Below are 21,496 nucleotides of genomic sequence, written 5' to 3'. Positions count from 1 at the left end.
AATTTAATTAATCGTTTTTAAATATAAAAAGGGTTTTCATTAATCTCCGGCACGCGGTTTTTGCTATAATTCTTAAACGGAGTGAGATATATTAATTTTGTAAAGAGTGTATTAAAAAGTGATTTATGCGTGATAATATAAAATTAAAAATTTTTAATTTTGATCATGTGATCATATTTATTCTTGGATGTTTGCAAACCACTATGTCAGAATCTAACCTATAAATGTTAGAATAAATTTTCAATAGCATATTTGTAAAGCTTAAATTGAAAATTTATGGGAAGAAAAAATTTTTGAAATTTGTCAAAAAATAAATTTTTTATGGCTTTTCAAACATGTGGAAAAACACATTATAAAAAAAAGTAAAAAATAATATGACGTTATTTATGGACAGTAGACACTTATTAGATAAAGATTTTAATACTATAACTTATTCTAAAAACAAAATTTTTTTATGTCGAATATTTTTTTAGATAATCAAATTTAATTAAAAATTATATTATCGAATTACAATGTTGTGTTTTTATTTTAATTTGATTATCTAAAAAAATATTTGACATAAAAAATTTTGTTATTAGATTAAGTTATAGTATTAAAATCTTTATCTAATAAGTGTCTACTGTCCATAAATAACGTCATATTATTTGTTACTTTTTCTTATAATGTGTTTTTCCACATGTTTGAAAAGCCATAAAAAATTTATTTTTTGACAAATTTCAAAAATTTTTTCTACCCATAAATTTTCAATTTAAGCTTTACAAATATGCTATTGAAAATTTATTCTAACATTTATAGGTTAGATTCTGACATAGTGGTTTGCAAACATCCAAGAATAAATATGATCACATGATCAAAATTAAAAATTTTTAATTTTATATTATCACGCGTAAATCACTTTTTAATACACTTTTTACAAAATTAATATATCTCACTCCGTTTAAGAATTATAGCAAAAACCGCGTGCCGGAGATTAATGAAAACCCCTTTTACGTAATTCCCAATAGGATTGTTATCTAATGTGTATACTGTCATTAACTATGCTTATATCAGTTAATTAAATGTGATTTTTATTATTTAAAAAATCATCCAGGTTTAAATTAATTTTAATCTAAAGTTTAAATCACATCATTAAACAATTGATTATTGATTTATATTTTTTGCTAGTAATTATTTTAATTAGTGTATTATTCAATAATATTATTATTATTATTGTAGATATTTTTTAAAATTCATAATTACCTGTACTAGATAACTTTATCAATGTTGTTTTGTTACAAATTAAAATGCCAATTGATATGTAATCCATAAATATCTATTAAAATTTAGTAAAACAACAAATAATATAAACATTTATTTATAACTAATATCATAATTTAATCCACAAAAAAATTTTAACAAATACTGTTCATCAGGTTTATTGTAAATTTCATTATTTTGATTTTAAATACAATCATCAGTTTTTTCTTTTTAATTAAATTAACTTTTTTTTTGATATAAAGTACAAATTTATAATAATATTTTTAAAATGAATTTTAAAAATACAATGTAATTAAATAAGTGAAATATATATATTTATAATAATTAAATAATAATTAAATAATTCGAAAGATAGTATATATATATAATTTTTCAAACTTTAATAAAAACAAGTGGTTTGTTGTGTGAGTATACCGGTAAGTTATAATTAAACAAACAAAAAAACAATTTTAATATTATAATAATAATATTATTATTATTATACATCCACCAATAAAAATAATAATTTGTGTAAAATAATGAAAATTATATACAAAAAAAAGATATTCATAAAAGTTAAACAATCAAAACAAATTTCAAAAAGTATTATTATTATTATTAATTCTAATTCTAATGAATAAGACAATGAAATACAATATTAATGAATAATAATAACAACAAATATATATATATAATGAAAATGTTATTTTTGTTTTGTTTTTGTTTTCATTATAATTATATGAGTTTAAAGAGCAATAAAACAGTGTATATATAATATATATAATAATAGATGAAAAGTTTCATTTCATATAACATTACCAACAGATTTGGTCACAATATCTTCAAACGTTATAACAATTATAAAAAACAACGATTCGTTCAAAATTACATATTTTTTTTATCAATTTATAACAATTATTTATATATATATATATATATTTATGTGTCCATAAATTTGATGTCAATTATAATAATTAAAAAATAAATAAATTTTGTCTTAACTTAAATTAAATTATTATTTTTTACATATTATTACTTTTTTCTCTTTGAAACCATATTTTAACAAATTTTTATAAAACATATCCTTTTATAATAATAGTGAAGTCTAAAAAATATAAATATATATATATATTATAATTAAGATCTCTTTTCGTCAATAATTAAAACAAACAAAAAATGCTAATAATTTATAATAACTTAGATATTGTTAGTAAATCTCTCTTTACTTAACAGTAATTACAATAAACTATACATTACTCAAATCATCCCTTATATTAACTTTTTTTTATACAAAAAGGAATGAAACGAAAAACAGTTGATTTTTTGTGGGTATATTTGTTAACAGTATTTTCTTTTCACAAAAACAAAATTAATTAATGATTTTTATGAGTGTAGTGTCTATTAATAATTAAAAAAAGAGTCGATGATATTTATATAGTTAGTCAATAAAGAAAATACTAAACAAATAATAAGAGTAATTAAAAAATAAAATGAATAAAATCCTTAGACACACTTTTTTTGTTTGCCAAACTAATCGTTTACATAGTATAGTAGTAACGTTTTATAACATATTTTAGTACTGTATATATAATATATATAAATCAATAATATAATAAACATTTTTGTTTATAAACTTTTAAAATAGTAATCGATGTCTTTCTTTAAATGGTTTTTCTTAATTAGGTGTCGTTACCGGACTCTAGCATTGTCATTAAATAATTATCTGAAAATAAATAAATAAATACATTAAAATTATTGTAAGACAATATAATTACCGTAAAATTAACAAAACAATTATAACAATAATATCAATACTCAAAAAAGCAAATAAAATAAACACACAAATAAATAGTTAAAGAGAGAGAGAGAGAGAGAGAGATTGCGTACGGATTGATGGTTTGACACATACCTATGGCTTCTTTCTTACCGATTGGTGTGTCGGCCATAAGTTTACACAGAAACAGATGCTCAAGACATTTGAGACCAATACTCCTAAGTGCTGGTAGTCTGAGTAAAAGTTTGGCAAACCTTCCCGGTTGGTCCGGATAGCTATGTTTGCAATACTCCTCGAGAACAGCGTATAATTTTTCCCGTAATGTTTCCACCTGTTGTGTTGATCGCAGATTTTTTGCCTCTAAAAAAATTCAAAATAAAATAATTATTAATATTTCACTAAATACAGACATCTCCTAAATGTATTTATATTTCTTATTTATAATATTTATTTTCATTAAAAAAATAATTTTTTAAAAACTATTTATAATTATGAAATTCGCATATTTTGAATGTTATTTAACTCTTTATTTTTTTTTCTCTCTCTATCTTTGAAAGAATTACTTTAAAATATCTTAAAATTATTTTTTGCCAACAAATTAAAAATAACAAAATTTCCGTTAAAAATAAGTTTAAGATAACTTTAGATGTTTTTTTGGCTAATAATAGCTAAGTTTGCAGTCATTATCGTTAATTTTTTTGTTCATCTATTTATATAATTCAAAACACACAACAAATGGTAAATGCGTTTTCTTAGTAAAAAACTTTCGATGACTAATAGTGAGACAAAAAAGTCATACCGGGATTAAAGAGGACAATAGAGCGCAGACATCCCAGTTCTGTCCGATCCATTTTCATTTCGCGCATCTTCGCAACCAATTCAGTCAATACCCGGTCGAAAATGGTGCCAACGCCGGCTCCATGAGCGCCGGGTCTGTTAACAATCATGTTGTTGGCAAAAACAATTCCGTCCTTAACATTCATGGATCGGTGGGAGAATTCGGCAATCAATAGCTCATTCCAACCGGTCTTCAATAGAACCATTTGGTCTTCAATCGGCAAATCAGTGAAATGAGGAATATGTTTAGCCCATTCAACCAATTGGTATAACTGTCGGTCCGCTGCTTGCATTATATTGGTCACCGGTCGCTATATAATCACAAAAAATAAAAACAAATTTAAAACAAAATTTTTTGTTTTCATTTGACAACTACTTCATCATTTCTTGGCTCAATTCGTTGCTCGGCTTCACAGATGCGTTCAATGGGCATATCCTGGTGTGAATTACTTGTACTCTCGACTTCATTATCGCCTTTATCTTTAGTTCGTTGTCTTTCCTCCTGAACGGCTTCTCTTTTCATACCACACTGAAGACATTTCTGGTAACGACAGTATTGACATCGATTTCGCTGTCGTTTATCGATAATACAATTCCGTTCCTCTCTGCAGGCGTACGACAGATCTTTGCGAACGGTTCTCTTGAAAAAGCCTTTACATCCCTCACAACTGTGTTTTTCATAAAATAAATTAAAGACATTTTTAGTTAATACTGTATATAACCTAATTATTGATCAATCAATTGACTGGACAAACCTGTAAACGCCATAATGTTTTCCCGAAGCTCTGTCACCGCATATGGAACAGAGATGCTTAGACCCGCTTAATGGATGGTTCGGTGGATAACGGCCTCCTCCTCCTCCCGATTGTGGTGATGACACTTGTGGTGATGAAACGGCCGGTCCATTGAAGTTATTGGAAAGTGAGCTCTGATATGGAGATTGAGGTATAGAACTGGACGGCGACCCACTGTTAGTTGACGTCCCGCCGTTTGTCGCTCCGTTTGAGGCTTTAAAATGATAACCATATTTTAAATTCATTATTTTTGGTCAACAAATTTTATTTAATACAACTTTTGATAATTTGATTAAAATATATATTTTAAAACTCGCACTATAAATCAAATATATGGGTTTAAAAATAAATGACTCGTTACACATATTTCGTAATTATTTTTATTTTTAAAACCGGGTTTTTAGGAAATAAATATTTAACTATTATTATACAGTAATAAACCAATTATATAATAATGCTTTTTAAATAAACTGTAATAATTATTGTTATAACATATTATTAATTATTAAATCTGCTAATAGTTTTTTCAGTTTAAATATATAACTACAAATCAAATATGTATACATAATTGATGATTTATATTTACTATACCATTAAAATTTTAAATAAACAAATTTATTTATCATTAAAAATCTCTGATAATGTTTTTAATTAGTTTGTCCAAAATCGGTAATAGTTTTTATTTTAAACTACTGCTAAATATTATTTTTATTATTATATTTTAATATATTATTATTATTATTAAGCTTAAAGCGCTATTGTTATTTTAAATTGTTAAAAAATGTTTGATTGATTGAATAAATTGACTGATAATTAAAAACAATTAGCGTAATACAAAAAAGTAATTACATAAATTAATATACATAAATATATATAAATGTTTTCAAATGTAATATATTTTGAAATATAACCCAATGTAATAATATACAGTCAATATATCATAAAAATATTATTTATGAATCATAAAAAATGTTGCAATTTTTTATGTAACTTTTTAACTATTTTGTTAACAACGAAATAAAAAACAATTTTTACGTTATTTGAGATACAATTCAATATCGATCTCTAGATTATTAGAATAACAATAATTTTTTTGCCAATATTTTGAATATATATTTACAAATATATATATCATTAAAATAAGAATATTTAAATGAATATTGGATAATATTATAAATATATATATATATTAGCTTGTTTAATATTAAAATATAATTAAATATATTAAATATACATGTACACTATGTGTCAAAATACTTTTGTTTATAAGTTTATTGAATTTTTTTAAAAATAAAATAAAATTATGTAAAAACAATTGACAACAGGTGTGTAAAGTACTGTATGACTTTTTCAAGTAATAAATATTTATTTATCCCCGAACATTTTTTCCCATTATTAATTTAACGACTTTTTATATACAATATATATAGAAATAAGTTAAAAATAAATATTAAGTTAGTTAGCAACACTAGATGTATAATGTGAAGCATACATTTTGCTAAATCAAGTTTCAACAAAAATTTTCTATTCATTTATTTATTTATTCAATGATTTGTTTGCATAATTGATAATTATAATAATAATAATAGATAAAAAAATCATTCAAAATTAGTTACAATTTATATACAATAACTATTTCTAATAATAATAATTTTTTAGTTAGTATTAATGCAAATAATAAATATTTTATACTACAGGTATATACATATAGTATAGTATTTTTTTAATATATATATATATACAAGTATTTTATTGCATTTTAGCACTCCTTTTATATGATGTGTCACATGATGTGTGTGTGTGTGTGTGTGTGTGTGTGTAGTACACACTGTGTACTCTTTAAACGTCAAAAATTTATTATTGATAGTAGTGTTGTTAAGATTTCCCCCAAAATGCGCAATTCATGCATTTTGTAAATTGGTTTGGCAATTGCAACTAGATCAATTGCGTAAATTATAAAATAACAAATGCTTTTGGTTTTTACTGGCACTAAAGATAATAACATAAAAATACTTAATAATAATTATTAATATTATTACAGTATCATTATTATTTTTTGTTGTTGGTGATATTATTCTAAATTATTGTCATGGTAATGATATTTCTAAAATTGTAACAAACAAAAATCAAAATGAGACAAGATAATTTTTCTAGAAAATGGTTTTTTAGATAATTTTACAAAAAATGTTTTTCTAAATGTATAATCAAAAATTTGATTGTTTCGAAATTAACAACACTAATATTATTATTTATTATACACACCATAATACATGTATAATGATATTATTAATAATAATAATAAAAAAAAGTCAATTTATAACTTTTATATACAGTATTATTATTAGATGGGAATGAGTTATGAATTTATAAGACACCCAATAGAAACCGTGACAACAGTTTTGCCGTTTTGCCAGTTTTTATACGTATGTATAGTGTTGTGCTTGTGTTGCACAACAACTCTGTTGATATATACATCCAAACAAACCAAACCTTGATATTTTTATCTACAATTTTTGTGGGCTCTTCAAAGCTAATGAACTACTTTTTTTATTTTTGCTTTTAAAACATAAAAATTTTCTACATTTGTTTAATTTGATGATAAGATTTTTAGATATATATTTACAGTATATATATATATATATATATATATATATACACATATAGACACACATACTGTATACACACCGCAATTGATAAGATGTTGGACTTAGTAATTAGTTTATTATTAGATGTGTTAACAAATATGTTTTTATAGACTATTAAATATATAATAATAATACTAATTTCTAAAAACATAATTGGTTTTAATAAGTTTAAATTTTTTGTTAAATATTTAGTTGACATATATATATAAATACCAATGTATATCTACAGTATTTATATACTATATATTATATAAATACAGTATATGCATATATATAGGCTATTTTATATTTAATTAAAAAAATGCGATGCTTTCATAATAATAATAATAATACAATGAACGCACAATATATTTACAAAAATCTTATTTGCAATTAAATGTTGTTTTTGGCAAAGACCCTAATATGTTATATATATGTATATATAAATATACAGCATATCTATCATAAAACTACAATATTATTGTATAATAAAATTAAAGATGAAAGGGTTTCTTAAATATATGATAAAAACCATAGTTTATTGGGATCTTTAAAGAAAGAGTTTCAGAGAGAGAGAGAGAGAGAGAGAGAGAGAGCACAGTCACCCACACAGTTGTATATTGATTTGAAGGTCAATTGAAGGTTATTTATATACTGTTTGTTCGGCATTTTAAGTACTAGTAATATATATTTTTATATATAGTATAAGTAATATTTTATATATATATTATTAAAATATTAATGTTTGAATCTGAATTAAAACATTGTTTCACTAAAAAAAAAATTTATAATATAAAAAAATAAATTTATCTATAGTTTCTATGACAGTCTAAACACGCGAGACTCAACACATTCAAGGCCGATGTGCACCTGAAATGGTTGTGCCAATGCATACCATTTTCATGTATGTAATAACTAACTATACCATAGGATTTTTTCAAACACTAATTAGTTAGCAAAAACATCTACACTGACTTCAATAATATCAATAATACTGTAGTAAATACTGTTTTAATGACATTTAGAGAGAGAGAGAGAGAGAGAGAGAGAGAGAGAGAGAGAGAGAGAGAGAGAGAGAGAGAGAGAGAGAAAAAAATACTTTTAGTTAAATAACTTTTAATAGTTTATTATATTTTTTATCCGACTAACTAACTAACTATACTATTACAACAACCGACTACTACTACATTATAAGTCTATAACTAACTTAACTTAACTAACTATAAGTCACTTTAATATATTCTCATATATTTATAAATGCATACATTTATATACATTATTATTATTATATTCATTGACATTGAATTTCATTGGCAATGAGAATGACATTAACATAAATTATTAATAGTTTCTTAACATTATATTTAATCGATTTTAAGTACAATTACTTAATTTTGTTTTTTCATTTAGCTTAACACTTAAGATATTTTATATAAATATTTTTTTCTCTAATTAATTAATTAGCTATTTGTTGATTTTTAAATTGTTATTATATAAGATTGTTTATCTAAATCTATCCAAAATCACATGACAATATAAAACAAAATTTTTTTTTTTTTATATATATAACAAAAAATTAAATGTTTTTAAAAAGTTTAACACACATATAGAGAGCAAACGTTTAATACTTTAAAACAAAAAAGTTTTGTTTAAATAAAAATCGAGGATTAGTGTGCAATTGTTAACAACAACAACAATAATAGATTATATTATTTATTTATTTATTTATTTATTTATTTATATACTAAAGAATTTTTTTTTTTGATATCAAAATATAACACTAACCTATATATTAAAAATATATAAAGTTATAGCTATTTCTCTGTTACTACTTAGCCATCATTCAATTGGGGACACACAGAGATAGGAGAGAGAGAGAGGGATGAGTATATATATTTGTCTGCATACCTGAGTGTTGTTGAATCCATGTATTGGGACTTTGAGTGCCATAGAGTAATGCTGTGACACTGAGCTTAGGTCTCTCTTTTTTGTACATTTGATGACTACTTAACTAACAAACTAACTACTACTTATATATTTGATTATTAAACATTTTTTTTGTTTCAAAATATACTTTTTTTTAAAAAAAATTAATAACAACAATAACAATAATTTAAATGTTTTTCCAATATATTGATGATAAAAGCAGTCATTTGAATATAAATTTTGTTGTAATGACTGGTAAAACTTGAAAACTGGATTTCTCTCTCTCTCTCTCTCTAAAACATTTTTTAGTAATTTTTCGCTATAACACACATCCCTTTGAATACTTATGCAACCAATTGCACGAAAGCTGAACCAAAACAAATATATATATATATATATATACTGTTGTAGTACTCCTAGTAATTGATTGCATTGAACATCACTACCTAACTAACTACTCCATAGTGTAGTACTGTATACAACTAACTATTTAATATAAAAAAATTTCATACAGAGATAGAGAGAGAGAGAGTACTGGCAATACTAATACTATATACACACAACATATCAATTGTTGCATCACTTGTCTAACAACTTTAGACAACAAACACAACTCCGCTTAATAATACCCAGACATCTAGTGATGCAAACCATCACTATATATATATATATATATACAGTATCTCAACAATTAAATATTAAGTATACGTATAATAATAATTTTAAGTGAATCGACATTTAGCTTAAATAGCAATTTAATTAATCAGTATTACAATTATACAATTAATCTAAAAAATATCTATGATTTGGCAATTGTTTTAAATCACTGATAATATCAATTGGCGACAATCGTTGATCATTGGAGAGGTTGTTGTTATTGTTATGTCTATTATTACGGTTAAGTAGTAATGCATTCCAACCCAATCTCTTTGCACACAAATAATCCAATTCAATATTATCGCCGATATGTAAGGCCAGTGACGGATCGCTCAGTTCGGCCGTATTGAGTGCCAAATTAAAGATATCAGCCGATGGCTTACAACAGCCGACCAATCGCGAGATTATTAGAAAATCAAAGTAATGTCTTAAACCGAGTTCTTGAAGAATACGTCCAAGTCTTTCATCAAAGTTAGAAATGATACCCAACTTTAAGTCGGGATTACTTTTCTTGATATCTGTCATCGCTTGATGAACACCGACATCAACGGTCCAAAACTGTGGCGAACAGTAAGCTCTGTACAAATACTTTGCCATCAAATCCAATTGATTGTCGTTTAGATCGTCGACTGAAAAGTTTGCCAAACGTACAGTCCGTTTGACGACTTGTGTCCACCACTCGACCGAAGACATACCACTCTTGAAACCAAAGTTTTCGTGTTTGGCGTTCATATCCTTCCAGACAGTAGTGAATGCTTTGGACAAATCGTTTTGTCGGTCACTGAGACAATTGGGATGTAGTCTAACAGCTTGTGTTGTACAATACAATTGCATTGCTTTGATATATTCGTGTCCAATACTGTTCTTCAAAGTGATCAATGTGTTGGTCACGTCTAGTGTTACCACTCTTAAGGCACTCATATTTTTTTGGAGAGTGTTTTGATTTTTGTTTTTGTCTATCAATAGTAAATACCTCTCAATCACCACCTCTACTATCATTAATGTGTCACTGATTTTCGCCCATTAATATTAAATGAATGATATGAAAAAAGATAAAAATAACATATGATATCAGTTTTTTAGGACCAACTTTTTTGGTGATAAGAGAAATAGAAAGACTAACAAACAAACAAATATTATTTTAATTATAACAACAAATCGATTCATTCATTAATTCATTCATTAATCAAACAGTAGTTTTTGCAAACAAATCAATTGACAAAAAAAAGATGATTTCATTAATTACTTAATTAATTAGTTAGTGATTGAGTATCACATCATATAATATATCATATTTGTAAACACAATATCTATTAATAAGTAAACACCAAAAACATCTTATCATATATTTTTGATAATAATTATTATTTGTGTAATCAAGTAGTGATTATTTAAAGATATCATTGATTTTTTTGTGATGATATCTTAAGCGACAATGAGTTTTTGGACGCCAAGTCAATGACCGTCACTGTCGAGGACACAAACACTGGCTTTTGCTTTGTGTCCCTCAATGTCGGTATGTATTAGACATACACAGACACATACAGTCTTTATTAACCATCTAATAGTATGGATCAATTGGATGCATCAAAACACACTTACCATTAGAGTCGTGGCCATCCATTAGGTCATCCGTAGTGGTCGTGTTTTTTGTGGTTTGTTTGTCTTTTGGGATCAATTAATGGGTCACTAAATTGTTGGTTCAGTTGTTTGACTCAAACACAACACTACACTCACTGTATGTTTGCAAACACAATGTACGAGTAGTGCTCACATATATATATATATATATATATATATATCATATATACTCTATAGTAGTGTAATATATCATATATTATAGACTGTTATACACATCAATACAGTGTTTAGTAGTATAGTATACGCTGTCCTTGACTTGTATGTCGCAACCATTTCACTACAGAGTCAATACACATAACACAAAGCAATGGCCTACCAGTGCTTCCACTCAAACCAGTGCATCAATGAATATAATACCAGTGCTCAACACAAACACTGTGACGTGAATATACCGTAGAGAGAGACAGACAGAGAGAGAGAGAGAGAGAGAACACAGTTATGTAAAAAACTTTATATTAATTATATAACTCTCTTAGCTATCAATTAATTAGAAATATATTATTTTTTTGTTGTTTAACCAATTATTTACAACAAAAATCATGTTTTAATTATAATAATTATTTTTACAATAAAAATGTAAATAATACAAGTATTTTTGTTACATAATTATTTTTTCAATGATAATAAACTATTGTTTGTTTTTATTATTTCAAGATTGAATAATATTAAAAAAGTTATTATAGTTATTAATATTTTTTATTTCAATATATATAAATAATTACAATATATAAATTAATTTCATTATAAATAAGAAATATATTTTTTCAATTTATTTTGATTTACTGTAAAACTGTATATATAAATTATACTGTATTTGCAATTATTTACTTATATTTATAGGTAAAGTAAAAATATATTCTAACTTATCTTTAAAATACTCGTTTTCGTTTATAAATTTTTAAATACCATAAATAAAATGTGATGATTGATAAGCCAAACCTATTGTTAATTAAAAAAAATGTTATACAAAAAAAACAATTTAACCACCGATGATATCAATATTGAACATACCATGTGATAATATAAGACATGTGTTCATTTCTCAGACTAACACGAGTCTGTCCGCCAATAGGACCGCCGGGTATTGTACTGTTATAGTCGGCATCAAATATTAACGGTAATGTATTAAGCCGTCGGGCCATTCCTTCTATGTCTCTATAATGCCATACATTGGACTTCTCATCGTTTTTCAAACCAAATGGCTGTCTCTATAGTTTCATATTTATATAATTTATTACAGTATTAACATGTAATCTATATTATTATTATTTAAAAAATACCTTTTCTGTATTACGGACGATACCAATCAATTCAATTTCTTCACCAGTTTGACCATTTGGTCTCGTTTTTGGATCCATTTGTGATCTATGAACCCAACCTCTGTTGACCAAAATTCTTGTGTCTTTGCCTTTCAATTCAAACGGTGTTATAACCCAAACACCGATCGAGTCTTTCGTAGATTTACTAAATACAGAACTATTTCTATGGTCTTCCGTCTGAAGCAAAGAACGCGGACTGATATACATCTCCATTGAGTTGTCAAACCTTCCTCGAAGTTTGACTTTTCTGTATTCTAGTTCTGATAATTCATCTAAACTACAGTCAAAAACCGGTATAAGAAATAATAATTAATATTAACTACTCATTCATTTTAATGACCAAAAAAACAAATAACTGACTCTTCGGGAAGATCGACGGCCGATAGTTTTGTCAACTGTTCTAATCTATCGATTAGATCCAATTTCCATTGTCTTCTCTGAATTTGCCAACAGCCCAGACAAAAGGTAGCCGACGGTATCGCCTGAATGGGAGACAATCATTAGGGGGTTATTATCATTATAATTATATATAATTAAATCCAAATCATCTTCAGTCAAATTAATCAAATAACATAACAATACAAACCAATAACAAGTAAGAAGTGGCCGATACTTTTGATGACCATTTTGTTGTCGAGGAAATATTACGTCTGCCAACTGATTGGACAAGTCTTTTACGGATCAATTGATTGCATAACAATAATTGAGTTTTAGTTGTAGTGACAGACAAACCATTAAAATACATAATGTTTTAATCATTGGATAAATTATCAATGATTTTAATATCAAATATTAATTCATAAATAATTTCATTACTAATAATCACTAATTTTTGTTTATTATACCAAAACATCAACACGTGATTAAAGTTACGCAACTCTAGGGGTCAGTCATATATGTGGTGACGACAACAAACATATTCATTAAATTACAGGTAATTAAAAAAATAGTCAAACAAACGTTAAACTAAATCTCAATTCAGTTAATTATCAAATAAATTATTTTATATTATTATTACTTCAATAAACAAAAAAATTAAATAGATTTTCAATAAATCTTCAAAAAATTATCGCAATTTATTTGTGTCATTACTTTATTAATAACGTATTACACATTCAATCAATTATTGTTTAAAGTAATTAACGATTAGATTTGGCTACTCTTTCCAATTCGTCCTTCTTCTTGATGGCATAACTGTTAGATGAGCCCTGAAGATCCAAACAAATACAACATTAAAACAAATCCATTTAGTAAAACATGTTCACAAAAATCCATTACCTTTGCAGCATTGATCAGTTCGTCAGCCAAACATTCAGCAATAGTCTTGATGTTCCTGAAGGCAGCCTCACGAGCGCCGGTACACAACAACCAGATGGCCTGATTGACGCGTCTCAATGGCGACACATCGACAGCCTGACGACGGACAGTACCGGCTCGACCGATACGTGTCGAGTCTTCACGCGGTCCGCTATTGATGATAGCGTTGACGAGAATCTGGAGCGGATTGTCGCCAGTAAGCAAATGAATGATTTCAAATGCATGTTTGACAATACGGACGGCCAACAGCTTCTTGCCATTGTTTCGGCCGTGCATTTGCATCGAATTGGTCAGCCGTTCGACAATAGGACACTGGGCTTTGCGGAATCGCTTGGCCGCGTATCGACCAGAACTGTGCGGCAAATACCGAGCGTACTTCTCTTTGACGGCAATATAGTCCTGTAATTAAAAGATAAAATATAATTAATCCTCAGTTGATGACAATGACAACAACTATTTAGTGACTTACCGTCAACGAGATGTCCGACACCTGGACATCGCTCGAACTCCAGCGACCAAACAGTTTGATTTCAATAGGTTCGGCACCAGTGGCCACAGCGGTGGACTCAGTCCAATCTTCGTTCATAATCTTCGGGAGGATCTGTTGTTGAATTTAAGACAACTGAATCCAAAAAACGATAGACACGTTTGGAAACAATACAGGAAAAGGAAGACTTCAATACAGACTATTGAGGGACTGTCTCTTAAGTGCAATTCAATTGATGTTTGAATGTGTTGTTTGGCTTTCAATATCTCGACAATAGATGTCGACAACCAATTGATCCATAGGTTTGTATGTCGACAACAAATTCATTAGTAAATTATTGTTTTTAATTTTTATTTCAAATTAAAAAATGCTATTTAAATGTCAATCAGATAGTTATCTTAAAGAGGTATTGATTTTTTGTGATTAATTATTTTATTTTTTTATTTCAAATTATTTTTTTTAATGTCAGTTCAAAACAAGAGTCAAGTCATGCAAATCAAATGAATCGAAGAATAAAGGAATCAAACAATCGGGTTATGAAGTGATTCTTGAGGACACTATTCTGTTTCCAGAAGGCGGCGGACAGGTATTGGTACTTATACAAGATGTGGCCATTTATTTGTATAACAAGTTTTTTTGCGAAGCCATGCGATTGGGGAACAATTGATGACAAACGAGTTGTCGATGTCCGTCGTGATGGTGACACTGCCATTCATTTTGTTCTGAGTGAAGAACCACTCGAAATGAATTCAGAAGTTTACTTACGGGTCGATTGGTCGCGACGTTTCGATCACATGCAACAACATTCTGGTCAACATCTGATCACTGCCGTAGCCGAACAAACATACGGTTTGAAAACCACTTCCTGGAATCTCGGCGATGAAGTTTCGTTCATTGAATTGGATGCCAAAGAAGTTTCCGATGACACTGTCAGACAATTAGAAGAGTTGGTCAACGAAAAGATACGTATTTCGGCTCCCGTTTCGGTCACTTTATATGATAAAAACGATAAACGTCTCGAAGAGATTAGCACTCGATTAATGATACCCGAAGATCAAAGTGGACCCATTCGAGTGATAACCATTGAGGGTGTCGATGAAAATACTTGTTGTGGAACTCATGTCTCCAATTTAAGTCATTTACAAGTAATTCTGTAATTATTTTAAATAATACCGTAATTTAATGTTTTTGTTTTTATTTATTCAAATCAATTCAGACGATAAAACTTTTGTCTGCAGAAAAAGGAAAGAAGAATAAAACAAATCTTTATTTTTTGTGCGGAAAACGAGTTCTCACTTATTTGGATAAGACTTACAAACGAGAAAAACTTCTCAACTCTTCATTAAAGTATTATTTTTTTAAAATTATCTTTAATTTTGTCAATTATTTATTTAACCGTACATTTGATTTAGATGTACATCTGAAGAGTTTATATCAATGATTGACAAACTAAAGAAGTCATTAAAAGTGTCGCAAAAAAATTGTTTGAATGCTATGAGAGATTTGGCTAAACTCGAGGCCAAAAATTTCTTAGAAATGAATCCCAAACCAAAATATGTGTCGATTCATCGCAAAGAAAGTGATATCGATTTTATTACCATTTATTTGATGGAAGTTAAACAACATATCGACAATACACTGGTCGTACTTACCGTCACTGATGACAGTACTAATAGTAATAGCTCGGGACAGTTAGCTTTGGCCGGTAATCAAGATTTAATACAACGATTTATACCAAAGTAATGATTGATTGTTAACTTTTTTTTGAAAAAATAAAATTTATAGTAATTAAGTTAATTATGATAACAATTTAATATATGTATTAATAATTTTTATTTTTTAGATTATTAGAGATAATGCCGAATACAAAAGGCTTCTTAAAAGATGGTAAATATGCGGCAAAAGTTGACAATTTGGCCAAAAGATCCAAATTGGATGACATATTAAAATGTGAATTTGGCGACAATTGATTAATAATTAATAATTTAATTTAATAAAACATATAAACAAATAATTTAATAAAAAACTTATTTTATAACACAATCTCTTGAAAACATTTCTACATTTAATGTATTAATCATTTTTCTGATGACATCTATTGGCAAAAGCATTGAAATTGAATGTCAAATACAAACACATGAAATGTTTGAATCAATTATTGTTTATTTTGTTTCGTTTTTATCAAAGTTTTTGAACCATATTTTGTTTGTTAACTGAAAAGATATGAGTAGTCGAAGAAGTGATTCCCGAGACAGGGATAGAGATAAATATGATAGAAGAAGAACAAAGGATCACCACAACAGAGATAGATCACCAAAGGATCGACAATTGGCTTACAATGAGTTAAGACATCGAGCTATTGGTGAACAACGCGGACGAAGACATGATGACCAGCAGCAGCCAAGACATGATAATCGATATCACAATAATCGAGATTATAGAAGACATGATGAACACAGAAATAGCGACAATAATTATAGAGGAGATAATAATCGTCGTCGAGATAGAGATACTCACACGAGAAGACATAACGATTTTGATGGAAAAGATAGAAATAATGGCGAGTTTTGGTCAAAAGAGGCCAAAAGCAAGACTAGAGGCCATAACAATGATGAGGAAGAGGAGGAACCCAAAGAAAAAGAGAAACCAAATTTGCAGACAACCGGAAAGTTGGCCGAAGACACAAATATGTATAACGGAGTTGTTATTAAATACAATCAGCCGCCAGAAGCCCGCAAACCGAAACGTCGGTGGCGTTTATATCCGTTCAAAGGCGACGATTCACTTGAATTCATTCCTATTCATCGACAAAGTGCTTATCTGATGGGAAGAGATCGCAAAGTAGCTGACATACCCATTGATCACCCGAGTTGTTCCAAACAACATTCTGTGGTACAGTTTCGTCTTATGGAGTACAAGAAAGACGACGACACCATCAGTAAACGAGTTCGGCCTTATATTATTGACTTGGAATCAGCTAATGGCACGTTTGTTAACAACCAGAAGATTGAACCGAAACGATACTATGAACTATTCGAGAAGGATGTCATCAAATTTGGTTTCAGTACTCGAGAATATGTTGTACTTCACGAACAGTCAGTCGACGAGTCTGATGACGACGACATCGCTGCCGAAGTCGAGATTAAAGATGAACCGAAAGATTGATTTTGTTATAAATCATTTGTAAGTTTAATTTAATATTAATTTTTAAAATTAATTAAAACTTATGAAAACAGAATTTAGTTTATTATCATTATTGTGTCCAAACATATCTTGAAATCATATATTGTTTGAATTCATAGAAATTGTTGTTTTTTGTGTATATATAAGTGTAATAATCATTGATAACTATATATTGAATATAAAGATAATAAATTTATTTTTAAATATTTTATCACTTATCGCTAAAATTATTATAATGTATTATTATATCATCACCCAATCTGATCCATTTCAAAAAATACTGTACCAAACCATTCAAAAATATCATTCAATTAATTAATTTTTGATTATGAATTTTTATTGTCTACTCTAATAGTGATTGTCTTTTCCTCAATGTATTCATACAAAGCATTTTCGCCAAATTCTCGACCAAAACCCGACATTTTATAGCCGCCAATTGGTGTCTGCGGTGTTACCACAAAGTAACAGTTCACCCAAACAGTACCGGCTTTAACTGCCTGTGAGTACGTAAGAACATTATCCAAACTTTTGGTTACAATACCGGATCCCAAGCCATAGATTGTATTATTGGATCGTCTAATCACTTCATCCATTGTCTTAAATTTGATTATCTGCTGAACTGGTCCAAATATTTCCTCTTTGGCAATACGCATATCATCGCTAACATTGGAAAAGACTGTTGGCTCTACAAAGTAACCTCTATTACCGATTCGTTTGCCTCCTGTTTCCAATTTTGCACCCTCTTTGACGCCGCTATCGATTAGTTCAATGATTTTATTCAGCTGTTGTGCATTTACTTGCGGTCCCTGAACTGTATTGGTATTGAACGGATCGCCAACCACTCGAGCAGCCGATAGTTCAACACTTCGTTTGACAAATTGGTCGTAAATGCCTTCCTGGACAAAAGTACGACTACCAGCACAGCATACCTGTCCGTTGCATACAAACACAGCAAAGTGCGCCAAATTGACGGCCTCATCGATGTCGGCGTCGTCAAAGATAACCAACGGACTCTTACCTCCCAATTCTAATGTAACACTTTTAAGGTTTGACTTTCCCGATGCTTGTTGAATGAGTTTGCCAACAGATGTTGAGCCGGTAAAGGTTATCTTATCGACATCCATGTGCTCAGACAGTGCCGCACCGGTAATTGGTCCGTAACCGCAAACCACATTGAATACACCGGTAGGAAAACCGGCCTCTTTTGTCAGACTCGCGATATACAATGCACTCAATGATGTTTGTTCAGCCGGTTTAACAATAACTGTATTACCGGCGGCCAGTGCCGGACCAATAGTTTTCGATAGCATAACTACCGGTGCATTCCAGGGAATTATTATAGCACAGACACCTTTGGGCTCTAATCGGGTTATAGTTGTAACATTGCCATCTAAATAGTGGGTAACATTATAATCAAAAAATTTTTAGGTATTATCACTGAAAACATATGTAATTCAATCAAACCTGCGGGTATAGTCTTGCCATGTAGTTTGTCCGGCCAGCCCGCGTAATACCGTATGAGTTCGACACCAAACTTCAATGAATGTCTCGTATCAGTGATTGTCAAACCATTTTCCAGTGTATCTAAAGTCTAAATTATAAATAAAAATTATTAAATAGTTTTTAATTTTTTTACAACAAAAACAATCAATTGATTCAATTAGTGTATGCATATTAGAAAATGTAAGTTTTATATATTTACGGCTATATAATCGGCATCCCTTTCCATAAGGTCAGCCAATTTATGAAGCAGTCGTCCCCGTTGTGAGGCATCCATAGTCCTCCACTCCGATCCCAATTCGACAGCTTTTTGTGCGGCACTGACCGCCTGATCGACATCATCTTTGTCCGCTTCCTCGATCTCTGCAATTACATCGCCAGTCGATGGATTAATTGTCGGAAATTTTTTATTATTAATTGATTTTCTAAATTCATTGTCAATAAATAGTTGAGTAAATCTAATTTGTGGTCTTTCTATTACTGACATTATTTTGTTGTTGTTTGTTATGCAATAAGAAATTATAGAAATTTATTTCTAAATTTACTTTTTTCTGTTTAAGGGCTACTTTTTTATTTGTGAAAATAAAAACATATAATAAACTTTATATTTTTTGTGAGGCACTAAAAGTTTTTAGTTTTCTATTAATCGCGGTTATGATCTCTCAGTTTATATATATATATATATATTTATAAATTAATTGCATTTTTTGTTTTCAACATTCAATTTTCTAAACAAATAAAATTTCATTTTTATTATTATTATTATTACAAAAAAATAATATTTTATAAATTCTTTGCTGTCTATCTAAATCATTATCTTAACTAAAATTTATTATCTATATTATATGAATTATATTATTGCAATAATATTTTAATATTAGGTAACCTTTTATAGTTTAAAATTTTTTATGACATTTTCTAAGTGGCTGATGAAATTTATGTATATTTTTAACTATATTTATGGTATATATTTTAAAATTTATTGGAAAATATTTTAATTGTGGGTGAAACTATAATATTATCTGATTATTTAATTATTTATTAAAATATAAAACTCAATTTTTATCTATATTATTGCATTTGATAGCATTTAATAAATTAATTATTTTAAAAAGTATTTATTATATACATGTACAGTATGTTCTAATTCTAACTATAATATCTAACTATAAGTCTAATAGTATTAAAACTATTAGACTTATAGTTAGATATTATAGTTAGAATTATAACTACTGTAGTTAATATTATATTAATTTTTTAAAATTTAGTTTTTAATCAATGAAAAATCTATATATTGTATATACAGTGAATTCAGTTAAGTGAAAATAGTTTAATATTAATAGTTATATTAACGTTTAATTTGTTGTTATGACTTTTAATTATTATTTGTAGTATTATTTTTGTTTTTTATGTAAAAATAAGTATATAAATTAATATTAGTCAATGAAATTGATAAGTAGCTTAAGTTTTATTTTATAGTTAAACTACAGTATAGTAAAAAATACATTAATATCAATAACAACAATATAAATACAGTACTTTATCTAATTTATAATACTTTTAGATAAGTATATCTAGTTTACTAATCAATTACATTGTTTAATAATTGATAATCATCTCATGTTTTATTAATATGTTTTACTTTATAAGATATGATTATTTAAATTAATTTTAATAAAAAATTTAAATAATCAATGTCATTATACAAATATTATCATTATTATTAGTTCTCTGTTATCAAAAGCTAGGATTTATAATAAATTTATGATTTTTTAAATATAAATATTTAGAAATAAGGATTAAATTTAATATGAAAAATATTATATTTTAAATAATTTAATATATAATTATGATTATTACAACTATCATTTAAAAAATTTACTACATTTTCAATAATAAAAATTTAAAGTTGCTTGCAATTAATAAAACTAAAAGTAATAAATTGTTAATAAGATCTCTCTCTCTCTCTCTCTCTCTCTCTCTCTCTCTCTCGTAATAAGTTTATAGATAACAATCAAATCATCTCAAAAATGTATTTTAGCTATGAATGGGAACACAAAATATAATAAATTTATAATAAATGCAAAACAGTTAACAACAGATAATGACATTCAAAATTGGGTCTCAAATCTTGACAAACAAAATATGATAACTTATATAATACAACATAAAATTTATTATTGTATATAATTTTTGCAAAA

At 27.5% G+C, this 21,496-nt stretch overlaps 7 protein-coding genes across 11 annotated transcripts; 2 read left to right on the top strand and 5 right to left on the bottom strand.

Moving 5' to 3' along the window:
- Nucleotides 1-2,807: 2,807 nt before the first annotated feature.
- LOC128954906 (retinoic acid receptor RXR-alpha-B-like) lies at nt 2,808-9,313 on the bottom strand. 4 transcript variants are annotated; one of them, XM_054300515.1, is made up of 6 exons: nt 9,174-9,313; nt 4,603-4,855; nt 4,224-4,515; nt 3,810-4,158; nt 3,146-3,370; nt 2,808-2,959 (listed from the first exon to the last, which is right to left on the bottom strand). In XM_054300515.1, the coding sequence occupies exons 1-6, from the start codon at nt 9,259-9,261 to the stop codon at nt 2,916-2,918; spliced, it is 1,251 nt and encodes a 416-aa protein (XP_054156490.1). In that variant the 5' UTR covers nt 9,262-9,313; the 3' UTR covers nt 2,808-2,915. The 4 variants fall into 4 exon arrangements, with proteins under 4 accessions (XP_054156490.1, XP_054156492.1, XP_054156489.1 ...); XM_054300517.1 differs by having other exon boundaries at nt 3,164-3,370; XM_054300514.1 differs by having other exon boundaries at nt 4,221-4,515; nt 9,174-9,312.
- Nucleotides 9,314-9,929: 616 nt separating this feature from the next.
- Nucleotides 9,930-10,933, bottom strand: LOC128956003 (haloacid dehalogenase-like hydrolase domain-containing protein 3). The gene is made up of 2 exons (XM_054301684.1): nt 10,003-10,933; nt 9,930-9,933 (listed from the first exon to the last, which is right to left on the bottom strand). The coding sequence occupies exons 1-2, from the start codon at nt 10,845-10,847 to the stop codon at nt 9,930-9,932; spliced, it is 849 nt and encodes a 282-aa protein (XP_054157659.1). The 5' UTR covers nt 10,848-10,933.
- A 1,425-nt stretch (nt 10,934-12,358) lies between these two features.
- On the bottom strand, nt 12,359-13,635 carry LOC128956002 (surfeit locus protein 1-like). The gene is made up of 5 exons (XM_054301683.1): nt 13,395-13,635; nt 13,169-13,290; nt 12,770-13,085; nt 12,501-12,697; nt 12,359-12,428 (listed from the first exon to the last, which is right to left on the bottom strand). The coding sequence occupies exons 1-5, from the start codon at nt 13,551-13,553 to the stop codon at nt 12,359-12,361; spliced, it is 864 nt and encodes a 287-aa protein (XP_054157658.1). The 5' UTR covers nt 13,554-13,635.
- Nucleotides 13,636-13,863: 228 nt separating this feature from the next.
- On the bottom strand, nt 13,864-14,813 carry LOC128954917 (40S ribosomal protein S5). The gene is made up of 3 exons (XM_054300532.1): nt 14,595-14,813; nt 14,087-14,524; nt 13,864-14,016 (listed from the first exon to the last, which is right to left on the bottom strand). Exons 1-3 carry the CDS (start codon nt 14,709-14,711, stop codon nt 13,948-13,950), a joined length of 624 nt encoding a protein of 207 aa, XP_054156507.1. The 5' UTR covers nt 14,712-14,813; the 3' UTR covers nt 13,864-13,947.
- An 85-nt stretch (nt 14,814-14,898) lies between these two features.
- Nucleotides 14,899-16,593, top strand: LOC128954907 (alanyl-tRNA editing protein Aarsd1-B-like). 2 transcript variants are annotated; one of them, XM_054300519.1, is made up of 6 exons: nt 14,899-15,018; nt 15,082-15,198; nt 15,257-15,757; nt 15,829-15,959; nt 16,025-16,351; nt 16,456-16,593. In XM_054300519.1, exons 1-6 carry the CDS (start codon nt 14,980-14,982, stop codon nt 16,580-16,582), a joined length of 1,242 nt encoding a protein of 413 aa, XP_054156494.1. In that variant the 5' UTR covers nt 14,899-14,979; the 3' UTR covers nt 16,583-16,593. The 2 variants fall into 2 exon arrangements, with proteins under 2 accessions (XP_054156494.1, XP_054156493.1); XM_054300518.1 differs by having other exon boundaries at nt 15,082-15,204.
- Nucleotides 16,594-16,718: 125 nt separating this feature from the next.
- On the top strand, nt 16,719-18,216 carry LOC128954912 (smad nuclear-interacting protein 1-like). The gene is made up of 2 exons (XM_054300524.1): nt 16,719-17,795; nt 18,151-18,216. The coding sequence occupies exon 1, from the start codon at nt 16,836-16,838 to the stop codon at nt 17,775-17,777; it is 942 nt and encodes a 313-aa protein (XP_054156499.1). The 5' UTR covers nt 16,719-16,835; the 3' UTR covers nt 17,778-17,795; nt 18,151-18,216.
- On the bottom strand, nt 18,052-19,883 carry LOC128954905 (aldehyde dehydrogenase 1A1-like). The gene is made up of 3 exons (XM_054300512.1): nt 19,498-19,883; nt 19,260-19,386; nt 18,052-19,185 (listed from the first exon to the last, which is right to left on the bottom strand). Exons 1-3 carry the CDS (start codon nt 19,780-19,782, stop codon nt 18,122-18,124), a joined length of 1,476 nt encoding a protein of 491 aa, XP_054156487.1. The 5' UTR covers nt 19,783-19,883; the 3' UTR covers nt 18,052-18,121.
- Nucleotides 19,884-21,496: the final 1,613 nt, after the last annotated feature.

The sequence above is a fragment of the Oppia nitens genome, unplaced genomic scaffold (assembly GCF_028296485.1).
Source record: "Oppia nitens isolate AA-2021 unplaced genomic scaffold, nextdenovo-longstitch-racon4-pilon3 scaffold2_pilon_pilon_pilon, whole genome shotgun sequence".
NCBI lineage: Eukaryota > Metazoa > Arthropoda > Arachnida > Sarcoptiformes > Oppiidae > Oppia > Oppia nitens.
This window is presented reverse-complemented; position numbering and strand designations above follow the sequence as displayed.